The sequence below is a fragment of the Peromyscus maniculatus genome, chromosome 4 (assembly GCF_049852395.1).
Source record: "Peromyscus maniculatus bairdii isolate BWxNUB_F1_BW_parent chromosome 4, HU_Pman_BW_mat_3.1, whole genome shotgun sequence".
NCBI lineage: Eukaryota > Metazoa > Chordata > Mammalia > Rodentia > Cricetidae > Peromyscus > Peromyscus maniculatus.
In genome coordinates, this window is record NC_134855.1 from 82,391,381 (window position 1) to 82,405,716 (window position 14,336).

The window sequence follows — 14,336 nt, forward strand, 5'->3', positions numbered from 1 at the left end:
TTCCATAGGAAACAAAAAGCTATAGATTCTTCAAAATTAATAAAGACCAGATTTGATTGGAGGAGACCTCCTGAAAATCTCAGCAACAGACATAAAGAGCAAAACTACAAGGTGACATGTATGCTGATCCCTCTACTGTGGGAACAGCTCTGAGACTGGATGAGACATGATAAATCTTATTGGCTATAGAGTCCTGGTGACTTATTATTACATGCCATCCTTTCATATGGCATGGATAGAGGTTTTGTTACACAGTTCAAACAGACTTATAAGACTGACAAATGTCTTTTTTTGTTTGTTTTGTTTTGTTTTTTGTTTTTTGAGACGGGTTTCTCTGTGTAGCTTTGCACCTTTCCTGGATCTACTCTGTAGCCCAGGCTGGCCTTGAACTCATATTGATCTGCCTGCCTCTGCCTCCCAAGTGCTGGGATTAAAGGTGTGTGCCACCACCACCCGGCTCGACAAATGTCTTTTACCTGCTCAAACATCGAACAAAAATCATCTTTAGCTGACCTGTGCACACCACACATTCTATACTTGTATTAATGCAGATATGTATGTTACTTTTTAAAGTCTGCATGCTTTCAGAACAAATGGACTAGAAATGAATAAGGACAACAGAAGTAGCCCAAGTGATCCAGCCTCTCAGAATGCTTCTGTTGCAGTTTCCTCAAAAAATCTAGAATAACTTCTAGAATAACTTCATCTAGAATAACTTCAAAGCTACTAGTTCAGATGGTCCAGACTCCAGCCAGGACTTTAGATAAGCTATACACTTTCACACCACACAGAGACTAAACAAAAAAATAATACAGCTAGCTCTCCCAGAACTTGATCATTATCCCAATTTTCTCAGGGTCCCCTAAAGATGCCCCACACAACAGGAAGCAGTCTAGAGAACAGGACACTCACATTCCCAAGAGGCTGGGTGTGGTTTTTGGTCATTTGGTGGGTTACACATTTGTCATGGTGTAGGGGAGTTGGTTGTAAATTATTACTGGTCATGGTATGGGAAGAAACTAAGCAAGGGAAGTTAGATCTCTTTCTGGAAAGAAAAAAGGGGGGACATAGTATATTGATACAAATTCAAGGTTATTTTTGTTATACTGTATATATGTTTTTACTCTTGTTTAAGGTATTGTGTCTATACAGCTCATTTAAAAATGTAATGTAAAGTTCTAGTCTTTAAAAACTATTTAGGATAATTAAGAAATGTAGGTTAGTAGTTAGTCATCTATAACAATCAAACTTATAGTCATGTTAGGTATGTTTCAAGATTAAACAGATATATTTTAGAAAAGATAGGTGGTCTTCAAATACTCCCAGAGACCTACAGAATATGGCATTTAAGATGTTTTAATGACATAAGGCTTTTCATGACAGTGAGACATGTCTGCGCCTGGCAGCACTAATTTACTTCAAAAAAGGATGGTGAGCATTAAAGAACCTCCATATGGAGTTTGTTTTCATTGTGCCAAAGTTAGCCACTGGGCAAAGAAACTGCCCTTGTCTCAACTGCTAACAGTATGATGTCCAAACTGGACAAGTGGGATACAAAAGAAAGTGACTGCTGAACTTTGCCAAGACAAGGTAGGACAGGCCTTCAAAATTCCTGCTTCACAGAAAAGTCTGTCAGATATTCTAGGCCTGTAGGCTGAACATGGATGCCCAAATGTTGCAGAGGAATGTTGGGTGACTGCCAAGGCAGCCAGCTGTCTTTGTCATTTCTATAGTTTTGGAAGTTGTATGCTCTGTACTTTCTGTTTACTCAGGTAATATTATAACCTTCTTGGGTATTTGCTGGGGTTGAAGACTAGATAGTTATAATTACAGGTTTCCTTGTTACCAAATTCAGAAAAGAAACTTACATAAGAGATGTAAAGCTTAAGGTTGAGAAAATTAAAAGCTAAAGTTGTTTATCTAAGATGTTTTCAGATCTAAAAAGATAATTTTAGGATGGTAATACAAGTTATGATAAAAAGTGGTTTAGGTATAAAACTTCGAATTCACTAAGATAGAACAGATAATACAGTACTTTCTCCAAATTTGCCAAATATAGACAGAACTTCATGAATGTAATTCTTACATGATAATTGTTCTTATTGTATATAGTTTTACTATGTTAGAGTTAAAAACCTTTCCTTTTCAATTAGATAAAAAGGGGAAATGTTGTAGAATATTTGTACACTGTGTGAAGATGTGTTGCTGTGATTGATATAATAGAAAGCTGAATGGCCAATAGCTTGGCAGGAGAGGATAGGCAGGATTTCTGGGGAAGAGAAAGGAAGAGGAAGGAATCTAGGTGTGCAGGAAATGCCAGAGAGACACTGAAGAGATCAGACATACAGTACAGAGTAGAGGTAACTAAGCCATGTGGCAGAACATAGATTAATAGAAACAGGTTAATTTGAGTTATAAGAGCTAGTTGGGAAAAGAGCTAAGGCCAAGCTTTCATATGAATAATAAGTTCTGTGTCATTATTTTTGGGCTGGTGGTCTGGACAAAAAAGTTCTTCCTTCCTTCCTTCCTTCCTTCCTTCCTTCCTTCCTTCCTTCCTTCCTTCCTTCCTTTTTTCTTTTTTCTTTTTTTTTTTTGTTGTTTTCTGTTGTTTTTGTTTTTGTTTTGAGACAGGGGTTCTCTTTGTGTAGTCCTGGCTGTTCTGGAACTCTCTCTGTAGGCCAGGCTGGCCTCAAATTCACAGAGGCCTGCCTCTGCCTCCCAAGTGCTGGGATTAAAGGTGTGTGCCACCACCACCTGGCACATCCTTGCTTTCTTAAGCAGAACAAAGGAGCACAGTTTGACTCACTGTTAAAATTTAGTTATTGTGCTAGTCTATAAGGACAGATGATGTGTAACAGAAACCCAGCCTCAAGAAGGCCAGAACACTATCTGACTGTTTCTGCTGGCTTATGACTCTTAGTCCCTGATATACATCTGTCAACTGAGATTTACTACTGACATCAGTATTTTCTATTGACACAAGAAGGGTGCTAGGGGAAATACCCTCCTGTACTTTGCTACTTGTCCTCCTCACATCCTTCTCTCAATAGACAGCTTTGTCTTCTACTTCAGAGGAAGAAGAGAAGCTCTCAAATCGAGCACATCAGCTTTCTGCTATCAAATGGGTAAGCAAGCCATCCATGCAGCCACCTTTTCTTCCTCCCCCTGCAACAATGGAGACAAGTCTCTCCTTCCTCTGACCAAGGCTCATCTCTCTCCCTATTCTGGAGACTCCATTCCCTTCTGTCAATAAAATCTTTATAAATGTAATCTACAGTCTTTTCTTGGTTTCTTCCCATCAGACGTAAGCACACTCAACTCCTTCCCATAAGAAAAGCAGGAAAGAAGAAATGTGAATGCCAACTTTTATGACATTGCAGCCAACATCCTCTCCACTTTACAGCTCTACCACCTGTGTCCTGTAGAACTATCACTAAACACAATATCCTAGGGTGGGTACTCATGAGGGAGGGTGCACAAGGGGAGCTGAGGATGTTAAGAGCATCTTGAAGCAACCAGTAAGTGACTCCGGTGAGGCAGCAGGTGGGTGAAAACAGACCTGAGATAACAGTAGATGGCTAAGGAAGGGCATCTGTCCCACAAGAAGAAAGGAAAATCGTTTAGAGCCTATAATAAACAGCAAATTAATACATACATTTATCCATGTTTCCTTCCCAAATTCCACTGTTGCAACAGCAAAGGAAGTTAGAGAGAGATGGACATATGAAATCAAAAGCAGGAACAGATAGTTAAGTGAGAAACACCAAAACTGAGATGGAAAATTGATCATAGTCTATGACCATACTGGCCTGTATGTCACAGTCCCAGAAGTTAAGCAGGATTAGACCTGGTTAGTACTCAGCTGGGAAAATTGACCATAAGTGGTACCTGCTATAGTTTTGATCAGGAATTTCTTCCAAGACCCATGTGGTAAACAAATGCTTGATCCTCAGGTCCATATTATCAGAGAGTGATGGGACCTTCAACAGACAGGTGGGCCTAAGTGAGGTCTTAAGGTCCTTGGAGGTGCCCTTGAAAGCAATTGTGGAGGCCTGGTCTCTTTCTCTTTCTCCTTGTTCCCTAGCAATTGGTAAATGGTTTTGCTGTACCATAAACTGCCCCAGCACAGGCCCCAAAGCAATGGGTCTGATGACCATGGATTGGAGCATATGAAATCATGAGTACTTATCATGGTAATAGAAAGCTGAGTGAAACAGTTTCCAATTCAGAAAACTGAAACACAAGCCTAAAGTGCAAGAGTATGTGAACTCATTCATACAGAAACAAGAGACGCTGAGGAACTAAAGACATTAAATACCTTTAGGGATGGAGTTGTGGGCTAGGACTAAATAAGTTTGGTTCTCCAGGACTCTTCCTCACCACAAGGCCAGGTATCCACTCTCTCCAACAAAGCAGAAAACTAGAGTTTTGCTATGTACATAAAGACCAATGAGGTTTTAATTCAGGTACACTAGCCATTGTGTTAAGGGTTCAGCGTACCAAAAAAAAAAAAAAAGAAAAAAAAAAGAAAAAAAAACAAAGACAAAAAGAAAAAAGAACATGGACACAGAGTACTAGGAGCCCAGGTTCCCGTGTCACCAGGTAGATATTTGAGAATTCCTCCATGGGAAATGGATTTAAATGCTAAAAAATGAAGTGCTTAAATAGCATCATTGACCAACTGGATGAACTCCTCTGGCCACAGACAAAAATGTTAAAAATCAGCTCTAATATTTCACTCTTAAATATGATCATGAATCAAGTATATAAAGAAGCCTTTATAATAAAAAAAAATATGGTTGTTGTTGTTGTTGTTGGTGGTGGTGGTGGTGGTGGTGGTGGGTGGTGGGTGGTGGTGGTGGTGGTGGTGCCAGGGGAGGAGGGGGAGGACCCAGAACTGAAAGAAGACAAAGAAAACTTTAATAATTTTTAAAAAATATTGTTTTGCTGAAATTGTATAAAGAAACCATTCAAAACTTAAAAAAATGTATAAATAAAGCAGAAAATAAAAATGAAAAATACAAAAGTAAAAACTTTGTGATACAGGAATTAAAATATAAAGTTGCTTACATCCATTAAGCAAGAATCTACTGGATACCTACAACATTCCAGACATGGTTTTTCACAGGCAATATCTCAGAAAAATATTATGTACTGGAATACGAGTGAAGACAACTGTATGAAAGGAGAAAGCGTGGTAAGCTGGATCAAATACTGCTGACAGCAGGGTGACAATTTCAACTAGGACACTTCTGAGCATAAAGCGGGGTGCTTTTTTCTTTTGTTTTGTTTTCTCGAGACAGAGTTTCTCTGTGTAGCTTTGGAGCCTGTCCTGGATCTCGCTCTGTAGACCAGGCTGGCCTTGAACTCACAGAGGTCCGCCTGGCTCTACCTCCCGAGTGCTGGGATTAAAGGCATACGCCACCACCGCCCTGTGAGGGGTGCTATTATTATACCAGGCTAGCAGACACACATCAGAACTCTTCTGACAACACTAGGATTTGGCCACCTAAGTAATAAACCAAAAGAAAGCCTACAATTGATTGCTGCTTTTAGCAAGGGAGAAGCTAGTGATGATCCTGACCATCGGAACTTCGAGGAGTGGAAGGAGCAAAGCCTTGCGATGGTGGCGAGGACCTGGAGGAATGCAGTAGAGACATCTATGGGAAACAGTTTTCCTACAGAGGCCAGAGAAGGAGCAACATCTCTGGAGCAGCATAAGAGGGGTAAGGAATTTGGCTATTTTTTAAAAAATGAAAGAAAAGCTCAGCACATTCCAGTCCTGAGAGGAATATTAAAAAAAAAAAAAAAATCCGAATATCTTCAGTACTCTTACTATTAGCCCATTGGTAAAAGCATGAAGTTTTTTTTTTCATAATTCATAGTTCCGCTTTTGCTTTTGTAAAACAGAGAGCTGAAGAATAAGAAAGCCAAGGCTTCTAAGAAGCCTACAGAACCCAAATCCAAAATGTAAAAGCCTCAGCGAGAAGAAACCCACTTCAGTTTTGAACCTTGGCAGCGCAATAGCGGTCGAAGAAAACCACCAGAGGCACAGGCAAGAGACAAGCAAACAGAATGAGAAAAACAAAAAGAAATATAAAGACAGGACCATGACTGTTCCTAAGTATGGCAGAGTAGAAGGTTTACTGCAGATGTGTGGAAGAGCATAGCCAGAGGCAGGGACATCTGGGAGAGTCCAGAGTGGACATGACCCTGACCCATGCATGTGAGGAAAGTGGGGAGAGAAAGGACAGGGGAGAGATGGGAACCCGGTGCAGCAGCCAGGAGGCCCAAAGGCACAAAGAGGGTGAGTAACCAAAATGGCTGAATTATATCAGGAAGAGCAGCCTAGCCTCCTGGGCTACAGAGTTCAAGGTAGGGGGTGGGTATGCCAGCCAGGAGGGTCCTGTAACAGGTAAGGGCTGAGAGATTGAAGGAAGAACCTGGTGGCCAGTGTCAGCTTTGATATGTTAAATAGGCACCTCAGCCATTTGTCTCAGGTGTGAAACCTAACACAAATCATGTAGACCATACAGTATGGCAAGAAGAAACACATGGCACACAATAGAAAGAGAGGGCTCTCTTTCGTTGCAAGTGGTGATTATGTTGGTATAAAATTCTCAGTCATCTATAAGAGTTCTGGGAGAATTCTAAAGCAAATGCACCACAACTGAAGAATGAGATACTGATATATAAAAATAAGTTATACTAATTCTACACACTGCCAACCAATAACTGGAAAGTGAAACTGGAAAAAGAATGACATTTACAATGAAACCAAATCATCAAATTGGTAGATATAAACCCAAAGAAATATTGTAACATCTCTGTCCTAATTCAGTCTTCTGTCGCTGTGATAAAACCCTCTGAACAAAAGCAACTTCGGGAAGAAAGGGTTTATTTTATCTTTCAACTTCCAGGTCATGAGCCATCGTTGAGAAGTCAGGCAGGAACTGACACAGAAACCATCCAGGAACACTGCTTGCTATCTGGCTCTGTTACTCCCTCACTGGCTTATGCTCAGCTAGCTTTCTTATACAGCCCAAGTCCACCTGCCTAGGGATAGATAGTACCACCCACGATGGGCTGGGCCCTCCCACACAGTGTCCCAAGGACAAACACAGGCTAATCTGACCTAGGCAATTCCTTAACTGAGGTTGCCTCTTCCCAGGTGTGTCAAGTTGACAAAAACTAACTTCACAATTTCTGTACTAAAAATTATTAAGTATTGATGAGATAAATCAAAAATGGTTTAAATAAGTAGTGCAAAGAATATGATGTGTTCATGTATTCAAATTCAATACTGGTAAAGTATCTATTTCACTAAAATGGAAATATACTAATGAAATTTTATAAGACTCAGCCAAAACTGTTTTTTGTTAGACTTTTATAAGCTGATTCTAAAATTTCTATAGAAATGTGAGCAAGGGCCAGCAAGATGGCTCAGTGGGTAAAGGCACTTGCTGCCACACCCAAGGACCTGAGTTGTATCTCCAGGACCCACATGGTCAAAAGAGAGAACTGACCCTCTCATGTTGTTTTCTGACCTATACACACCAGTGTTGTTGCACACACAACACACACACACACACACACACACACACACACTTTTTAAATAAAATAAAAATTTAAGAAAGAACATAAGTAAACAAAAGTAAACTTAAAAAGAATAAGAAAATGTCATATAATGCCCAGAAACAGACAGGCTAATGGAGAAAGAAAATGTTTTCAGGAAATGATGAAATGATGTTGGAGGAACTACACTTCTATACTGAGGAAACATACAAGTCTAGCCAGCAACCTCAGCCTACATAGAAGGCATAGGTCTAGCAGTAAAGCAAACTATAAAGCATCTAGAAGACATAGAAGAGTATTTCCATGACGTTAGAGAAGACACAGAAGCAATACATATAAAACAACAAAACCAAAATGGATATATTTCATAAAAACAAAACCTTCTATACTGGGAGTATAGCTTAGTAGTGGACAGACATAGATTATATATAATATATTTTTAATGTGTCTGACAAATAGGATCACTTAAAGCCTTCTCAGTGCTCAACTAAAAGACAACAGAACATAGAAGGATCTCCAGGTCTCTCCAGTCAATTATCTAGCGTAGCATTATCTAACATTGACTAGCATTAACTAAAGTACAAGGATGATTTGGAAAAATTTCAACAAAATGTACTTGATTTTTCTGATACATCTTAAAAATTCCAAGGCAGAAGGTGCCTAAAGTTCATTTTTCTAAGACTCGGATATTAGCACATTTTTGATGGTGAGATATCTTTCCCAATAAACATAGTTTGAGCAAAATATCAGAGATCACACTTGTCACAAATTAGACAAGCAATGCTACATAAATAATGATTCTTTGCTCTTTTTTGTAAACTGAACTAAATGGAGACCATTACTAAATGAAGACCTTGGCTCACAATCATCAAAGTACAACTGGATAAATTAATAAAACAATTCAAAGGTTCTAGATAATTTTATGTACCACATCAATTTAAAAAAAACAAATAAGTATTAGTGAAAAACAATAAAAAGGCTTAAGTTATCACTATCCAATAGAAATTAATCTAAGCTATAAATAAAGGCTACACATGCATGTTAAACACAAGCAAAATAATTGATATTTTGATATTATAAATCCCAGCATGGAGGGGAAGAGGTGAGCACAAAACTCCACCCCTAGTTAAGGAGTTACTGGTATGTGATAAGTGCAGGCAGAGGAGGAGTCGGTTTTCTTTGAGGGTCTGACTCCTGATGTGTAGACCACACTCCAAGACAAGCCCCAGACCCAAGAGTATTTAGGCAACACAAATTGAACTCGATGGGTTGTGGGTTGGGGAGAAGAGAACTCAAAATGGGAGTCAGTAGGGAGGTGGGGGAATATCGGGGAGAAGCTGGGGGAAGAGGAACGGATATGATCAAAATTATACGAAATTCTCAAAGAATAAAAATATTACTTAAAATTTTAATATTGTATGCAAAACAAGCACATATATTCTGTGCAACCACCAGTACATAGAAACTATTATCATTTTAATATATAATCAGTATAAAAATATTTAGACTTTTATATTCTTATTTGTGCCAAGTCATCAAAATCCAGTGCACATTCTCTATTTAATACACATTACAATTTTATGCACATAACAGTACACATTTCAAGTACTTAATAGTGTGGCTAGTGGCTAGTGGATTTTAACACTTACTAAGTAAAAACTGTTTTAAACATTTTACGTGGATTATTTCATTCAACATTAGCTGAGACAAACAGAAAAAAAGTGGTCCAAGTTCTTATAGTGATAGAATCAGAAGATTTTAATTCAATCACCCCAGACCTAATCAAAATTCTTTTTTCTCTACTGTCAAAATTTTCAACTGAACAAACAAATGTCTAGATTCCTATTGAGCTACATGTTTTGAAGCTTAAATTTTTGGTCACGTTAAAAAAACAAAACTGTTTTCCCTGCCATTTCCAATCTGAAAGAAAAAGACTTACCAGTAATATGAGTTTCTGATATTTTTGTTTTAGGTCTGACACATTTGCAGACGGGTCTGCCCCCAGAATGCTGTACCAATCCTTTTGGAGTGTCTGCTCAAAAGCCATCCTTGTCCTTTGAAGTGTGCCTTCTCAGATAAGCTGCAGCAGAAATGTTATGGTAATTCATTACAGTCGGAATAATGAAACATCCCTTCCTAAATTCTTTATTACTTTATTAAGTAAATTGTGATCATAACGCAAACCCAGGAAAGTCTATAGTTCCATTTAAAAAGTCTCATAAATGCCATGTATAAGGAAGAATACTAGGAAGCACAGAAACCTGCTAGATACATCATAGTATATGCTAAGCTTTGAAATAAATTCACAATGTCATAAAAAGAGAATTTAGTAATGAGTCTCGGTGATGGCTGAACTTCTAAGAAGGTATTTCTTATATACTAATGGTAAAACTGGCATACAGGTGTTCACTAAAAACACTGGGGCTTAGAATTCACGAAACGAATGGATAAAGAAATTAGAATGCCAAAGAAATTGAAGCTGATGGCATGCATAGCCTCTGAATTTTCGCTGCTCACTTATTTTCTTCCAGAGTAAACGTAAACATGTACGAAGTGACAGCACGGGCTCAGGGAGAGGGCAGTCCTGCTAGGGCACAGATGCTCACAGCCTGCGAATACATCGCTCCCGAAGCTGTGCACTCCAGGATGCCACAGTCCTCCCAGCTTTAGAAACCAGTTCACCATGAGGCAGCCGGGTCTCGCCGACTTGGAGCTTCAGGACCCCAGGCATCCACAGTCCGCCCTACCCAGCCTGCTGCTGCCAGTGCCTTCCCCTGGCTCCACACAGCGTCAGACTCACCAAGTTTCACACGGGAGACAGCCGGAGCCCATTCGGGCAGAGAGCAGAACCCACTTTCCCTTCCGCCGGAAGTCTGCGTTCAGTGGGAATACGTTTCCAGTCGAGCCCTAGTTGTAGATGCACATACCTGAAGGGCCCCGCCTCTTGCCCTGACGCGGTTGCTATGGTAATCCGTCGGGTTTCTGTCAGCTGTGAGAGGAGCTCTGGAGAACTGCCTTTCCTCGTCTTGCTCTAATTGCCCTGGCCTTCCACCTCTGCTGGGGAGCACCTTCATCCCAGGTTCCGCTTACTTTACCTTGAGCAACTCGGGTCATACTGGTTTATACTGGGGGCGGAAAGTTGGTGATAAGGATGAGGATAGCTCATAAATTATGCCTAATAATCATTCCCTTTAGGCTTCTGCAAATGACTTAAAGTTGTTTTTTTTTAATTCAAATACTTTCACATTTACTCTTTTTCGCTTCATTTCAGCCCATTGAGACAACTTTGGAAGGTGTTGCTATAACTACTTTGTAGATGAAACAAATCAGTGATCAAGGCCAGATACTTAATTACGCAGGTGTAGAACCAGCACTCCTACCAGAATGAACTGTCCTTTGTGAGTCATTTTGGTAAGGGTACTCCAAACGAGCACTTTTTAAGTGTGCTGTTAGTTTTTTTCTTCTCGTCTCTCTTTCTTTGTTCCCTTTTATTAACTCTTCTCTGTGTTTCTTACTTTGCCTTGATCTCTTCTTTGCGTTGTATCTGGAGATGAAAAGCATCTTAGTCTTGAGAACATAATATGACCTCCCTTGGAGATACAAAGTGTTTTCGGTTGTTGCTACTTTCTTAGATAAGTATATCTAAGTATATTTCCCCTTCAGTCTTTCTTCTACCAAATACCAATTTAAGAAGCACTGAAAATAAAACTAAGAGGAAATATTCTAACAGGATAAATTCTTTAATGTTGTGAACATTAGAGAATACACGAGGAATTTCAAAATGATACAGTTGACTTTAAAAATCTTAATATGAAAGTATAGAGTAGGTTCTCCACTGGATTTTGTCATATTTGAAGCAAAGATCATTATACTAACGGTCAAAGGGTCTAGCTTTGGTCCTGGATTTAGAAAACTATCTCTATGGGGCATACCAAAATATGCAAAACAACAGAAGTGAGAATTGTGGACCTCTCCTACAATATTATAAGAAAACCTCCATTAAACTATCCTCCCCTCAAACAATCCTACTTGACCCTTCTTTGTATACAGAAATCTATTCAAGAAGTTCAGTTTTTGGAACCAGAGTTTTTATATACTATCTCATTGGGTTATTGCATGTCTCATATCTAGCCACTTATTTGATATCACCCAGGAAATCCCAAATGCTTTGCATTTTATCTCCAAGTCCTTTAGTTTGCTGCCAACTTTTTATTTTATTGAGGTGTCCTTAATCAATCAAAACTGTCAATATTTAATTTATATCATCCAATATACCCACCCTGTTCTAATCTCTCAGGTTGTTTCAAAGATGTTTTAGGAGTAGTTTGCTTGGATCTGTATCCAAACACTTGGAACACCAAATCTGGTTGCTCTGCCTCTAAAAAAATGTATTTTATCAGACTAATTCCTTCACTAACAACTTGTTTTTGTTTTTGTTATTGTTGTTTTTATTTCTTTGGGGAAAAAAGATGGTTTGTCTTATAATGCAAGTCATTGACACTTGGATAAACTTCTCACAGTGACTGTTTTTTGGGTCGCTGCTCTTTAATCTCCTGTTTTCTAGAACAATGTTATCCAATAGAAATATAGGAAAGTAAGCCACATATGCAAGCTACATGTGTGACTTTTAAAATACTATATTTAACACAACATATCTAGAATACTATCATTATAAAAGGTCATCATATAAAGAGCTGACATATAGTTTGTTCTTACAGCAAATCTTAGTTTGGGCTACTGGTTTCCAGTATTCATAGCCTCATGCCACTAATGGCTATCTCATTGAGCAAAGCAGGTCTAGAGAATAAAGTCCTAACTCTTTTTTGATTACATTAATTTTTTTATTGTATATGCATTTGTATGTGTGTGGGTGTGGGTATGCCACAGCATGTGTTAGAGGTCAAAGTACAACTTACAGGAGTCAGCTGTTCCTTCCACCATGTGGGACCTGAGTACCAAACTCAGGTTGTTAGAACTGGAAGCAGTGCTTTTACCTGCTGATTCATCTCTCCATCTCTGAGAACCTAACTTTTTATTCTGGCATTAATTTACCTTCTAGAGTAGCTGAGTGTCTAAAAAGTACTTCTTTCAACATTCATAGCAAGTCCTACCAAATACTCATTTGTACTCTTCTGATCCCATGACGTGTTATTATCTCTAAAGGTGTGTTCTATAACAGTTCCCCTAGTTAGATTGTCAGCCATGTGGAGCAAGAAATCTCTCTTATCAGAAAAACTGAGTACTGGGAGCTGACATGCCTCACTCTTCCAACTTCCTTTTTTTATTTATTTATTTATGTTTCTGTTATCAGCTTTATACAGTACAAATTCTTATCCTAATAGTGAAATGTTTCATTGAGGCTTGCCAAGTAATTGAGTAAAACCAAAACTTAATTGGCCGGGCGCTGGTGGTGCACGCCTTTAATCCCAGCACTCGGGAGGCAGAGCCAGGTGGATCTCTGTGAGTTTGAGGCCAGCCTGGGCTACCAAGTGAGTCCCAGGAAAGGCGCAAAGCAACACAGAGAAACCCTGTCTCGAAAAACCAAAAAAAAAAAAAGGAAACTTATTATAAACCACAGTCATCCTATGGTCGCCCCTGCTAGGTAGCCTCCCTGGTTCTGTAGGTTGCAGTCTGATTGTTTTTTGCTTTATATCTAATATCCACTTATGAGTGAGTACATTCCATGTTTGTCCTTCTGGGTTTGGGTTACCTCACTCAGGATGATATTTTCTAGTTCCATCCATTTGCCTGCAAATTTCATGCTGTCATTGTTTTTCACTCTTCCCACTTCAAAAGATGAGCTTCTGACCTGGACCAGGTCGTTCTTCAGTGATGGGGTCCTAAAGCTAGTGGACCAGGGGGAGAGAAGATAAAGAAGATATAAAATCTGGGGTCAGGTCTTGCACAAGCTGTGTCTTATGCTAAGCAAGCTTATTAAGAAGTACAGTGTCTTGTGTATGGTTTTCAAGAAGATGGGACATGATCAGCAGAAAGCTATCATACAATAGGAAGAAATCAACAGGAAGCTCATCAAGCAATGTTGCGCAAAAGGAACACAGTATCTTAAGAGCATCACAGGTGCCTTGGAACTGAGAACCATAGTCCTTTGAGGGGATAGTTGGTTTCTAGGGAAAGCCTCAGCTCCCCCAACACCCTGGCCCTGGGCCACTATTGGCTCTGCCAAGCATATTGGTGGTTTTAGACAAGAAACTATGTTCCTTCTCCATACATCAGAGGCTGGAGAAAAGCTCCCAAGGATCTGGCCCCAGGCTATTAATGACTTGCTAAGCATGTTCATGGTTATAGGTCCATCTCAGGGCCTCAGGAAAGCCTTGGATCAGTTTGGTTCCCAGCAAGTTTCTACAATAGGTTGGTTTCTTACTGCCTTATTTTCAGAAGCAAATTTATCCATCATATGTGAAACTGATGTAGCATAAATATAAACTATTGGGTTGGAATGATGGCTCAGTGCTTAAAAGCACATGCTGCTTTTGTAGTGAATCTGAGTTTAATTCCCTGCACCTATGTTGAGCAGCTCACAATCACTTGTAATTCCAACTTCAGAGGGATCCAACATCTCTGGCCTTTCAGGACACATGCTTACATGAACTTACAATTAATTAAAAATAGAATAAATATAAAAATATTCTTAAATGAAACATAAACTATTATGTGGTAGTTAAGGACATGAATTCTACAGTCAAGCTGGGTAACCTCAGCTCGAGCTCTACCTCTTCCTGGCAGTGAGAAGTTGTAAGAGT

General features: G+C 39.3%; 2 protein-coding genes across 8 annotated transcripts in view; one reads left to right on the forward strand and one right to left on the reverse strand.

Annotated features, from left to right (window-relative positions):
• Dnajc24 (DnaJ heat shock protein family (Hsp40) member C24) overlaps positions 1 to 13,545 on the reverse strand; it is a 54,954-nt gene extending 41,409 nt beyond the window's left edge. Inside the window, exons 1-3 of one of the 3 annotated variants that reach the window (XM_076570240.1) lie at positions 13,286 to 13,545; positions 10,956 to 11,119; positions 9,515 to 9,655 (exon numbers count right to left, since the gene is read on the reverse strand). In XM_076570240.1, coding sequence (XP_076426355.1) covers positions 9,515 to 9,622 — 108 coding nt within the window. In that variant the 5' untranslated portion in view covers positions 9,623 to 9,655; positions 10,956 to 11,119; positions 13,286 to 13,545. Of the gene's footprint in view, positions 1 to 9,514; positions 9,656 to 10,181; positions 10,202 to 10,375; positions 10,525 to 10,955; positions 11,120 to 13,285 lie in introns of those variants that run through there. The other 2 variants (XM_042275873.2, XM_076570241.1) reach the window with 2 other exon arrangements.
• The window catches only part of Dcdc1 (doublecortin domain containing 1), a 404,056-nt gene continuing 400,208 nt past the window's right edge, over positions 10,489 to 14,336 (forward strand). For 2 of the 5 annotated variants that reach the window (XM_076570233.1, XM_042275867.2), the window contains exon 1: positions 10,490 to 10,654. The gene's annotated coding sequence lies outside the window, so the exon portion shown is untranslated. Of the gene's footprint in view, positions 10,655 to 14,336 lie in introns of all 5 variants that reach the window. The other 3 variants (XM_042275862.2, XM_076570235.1, XM_076570234.1) reach the window with 2 other exon arrangements.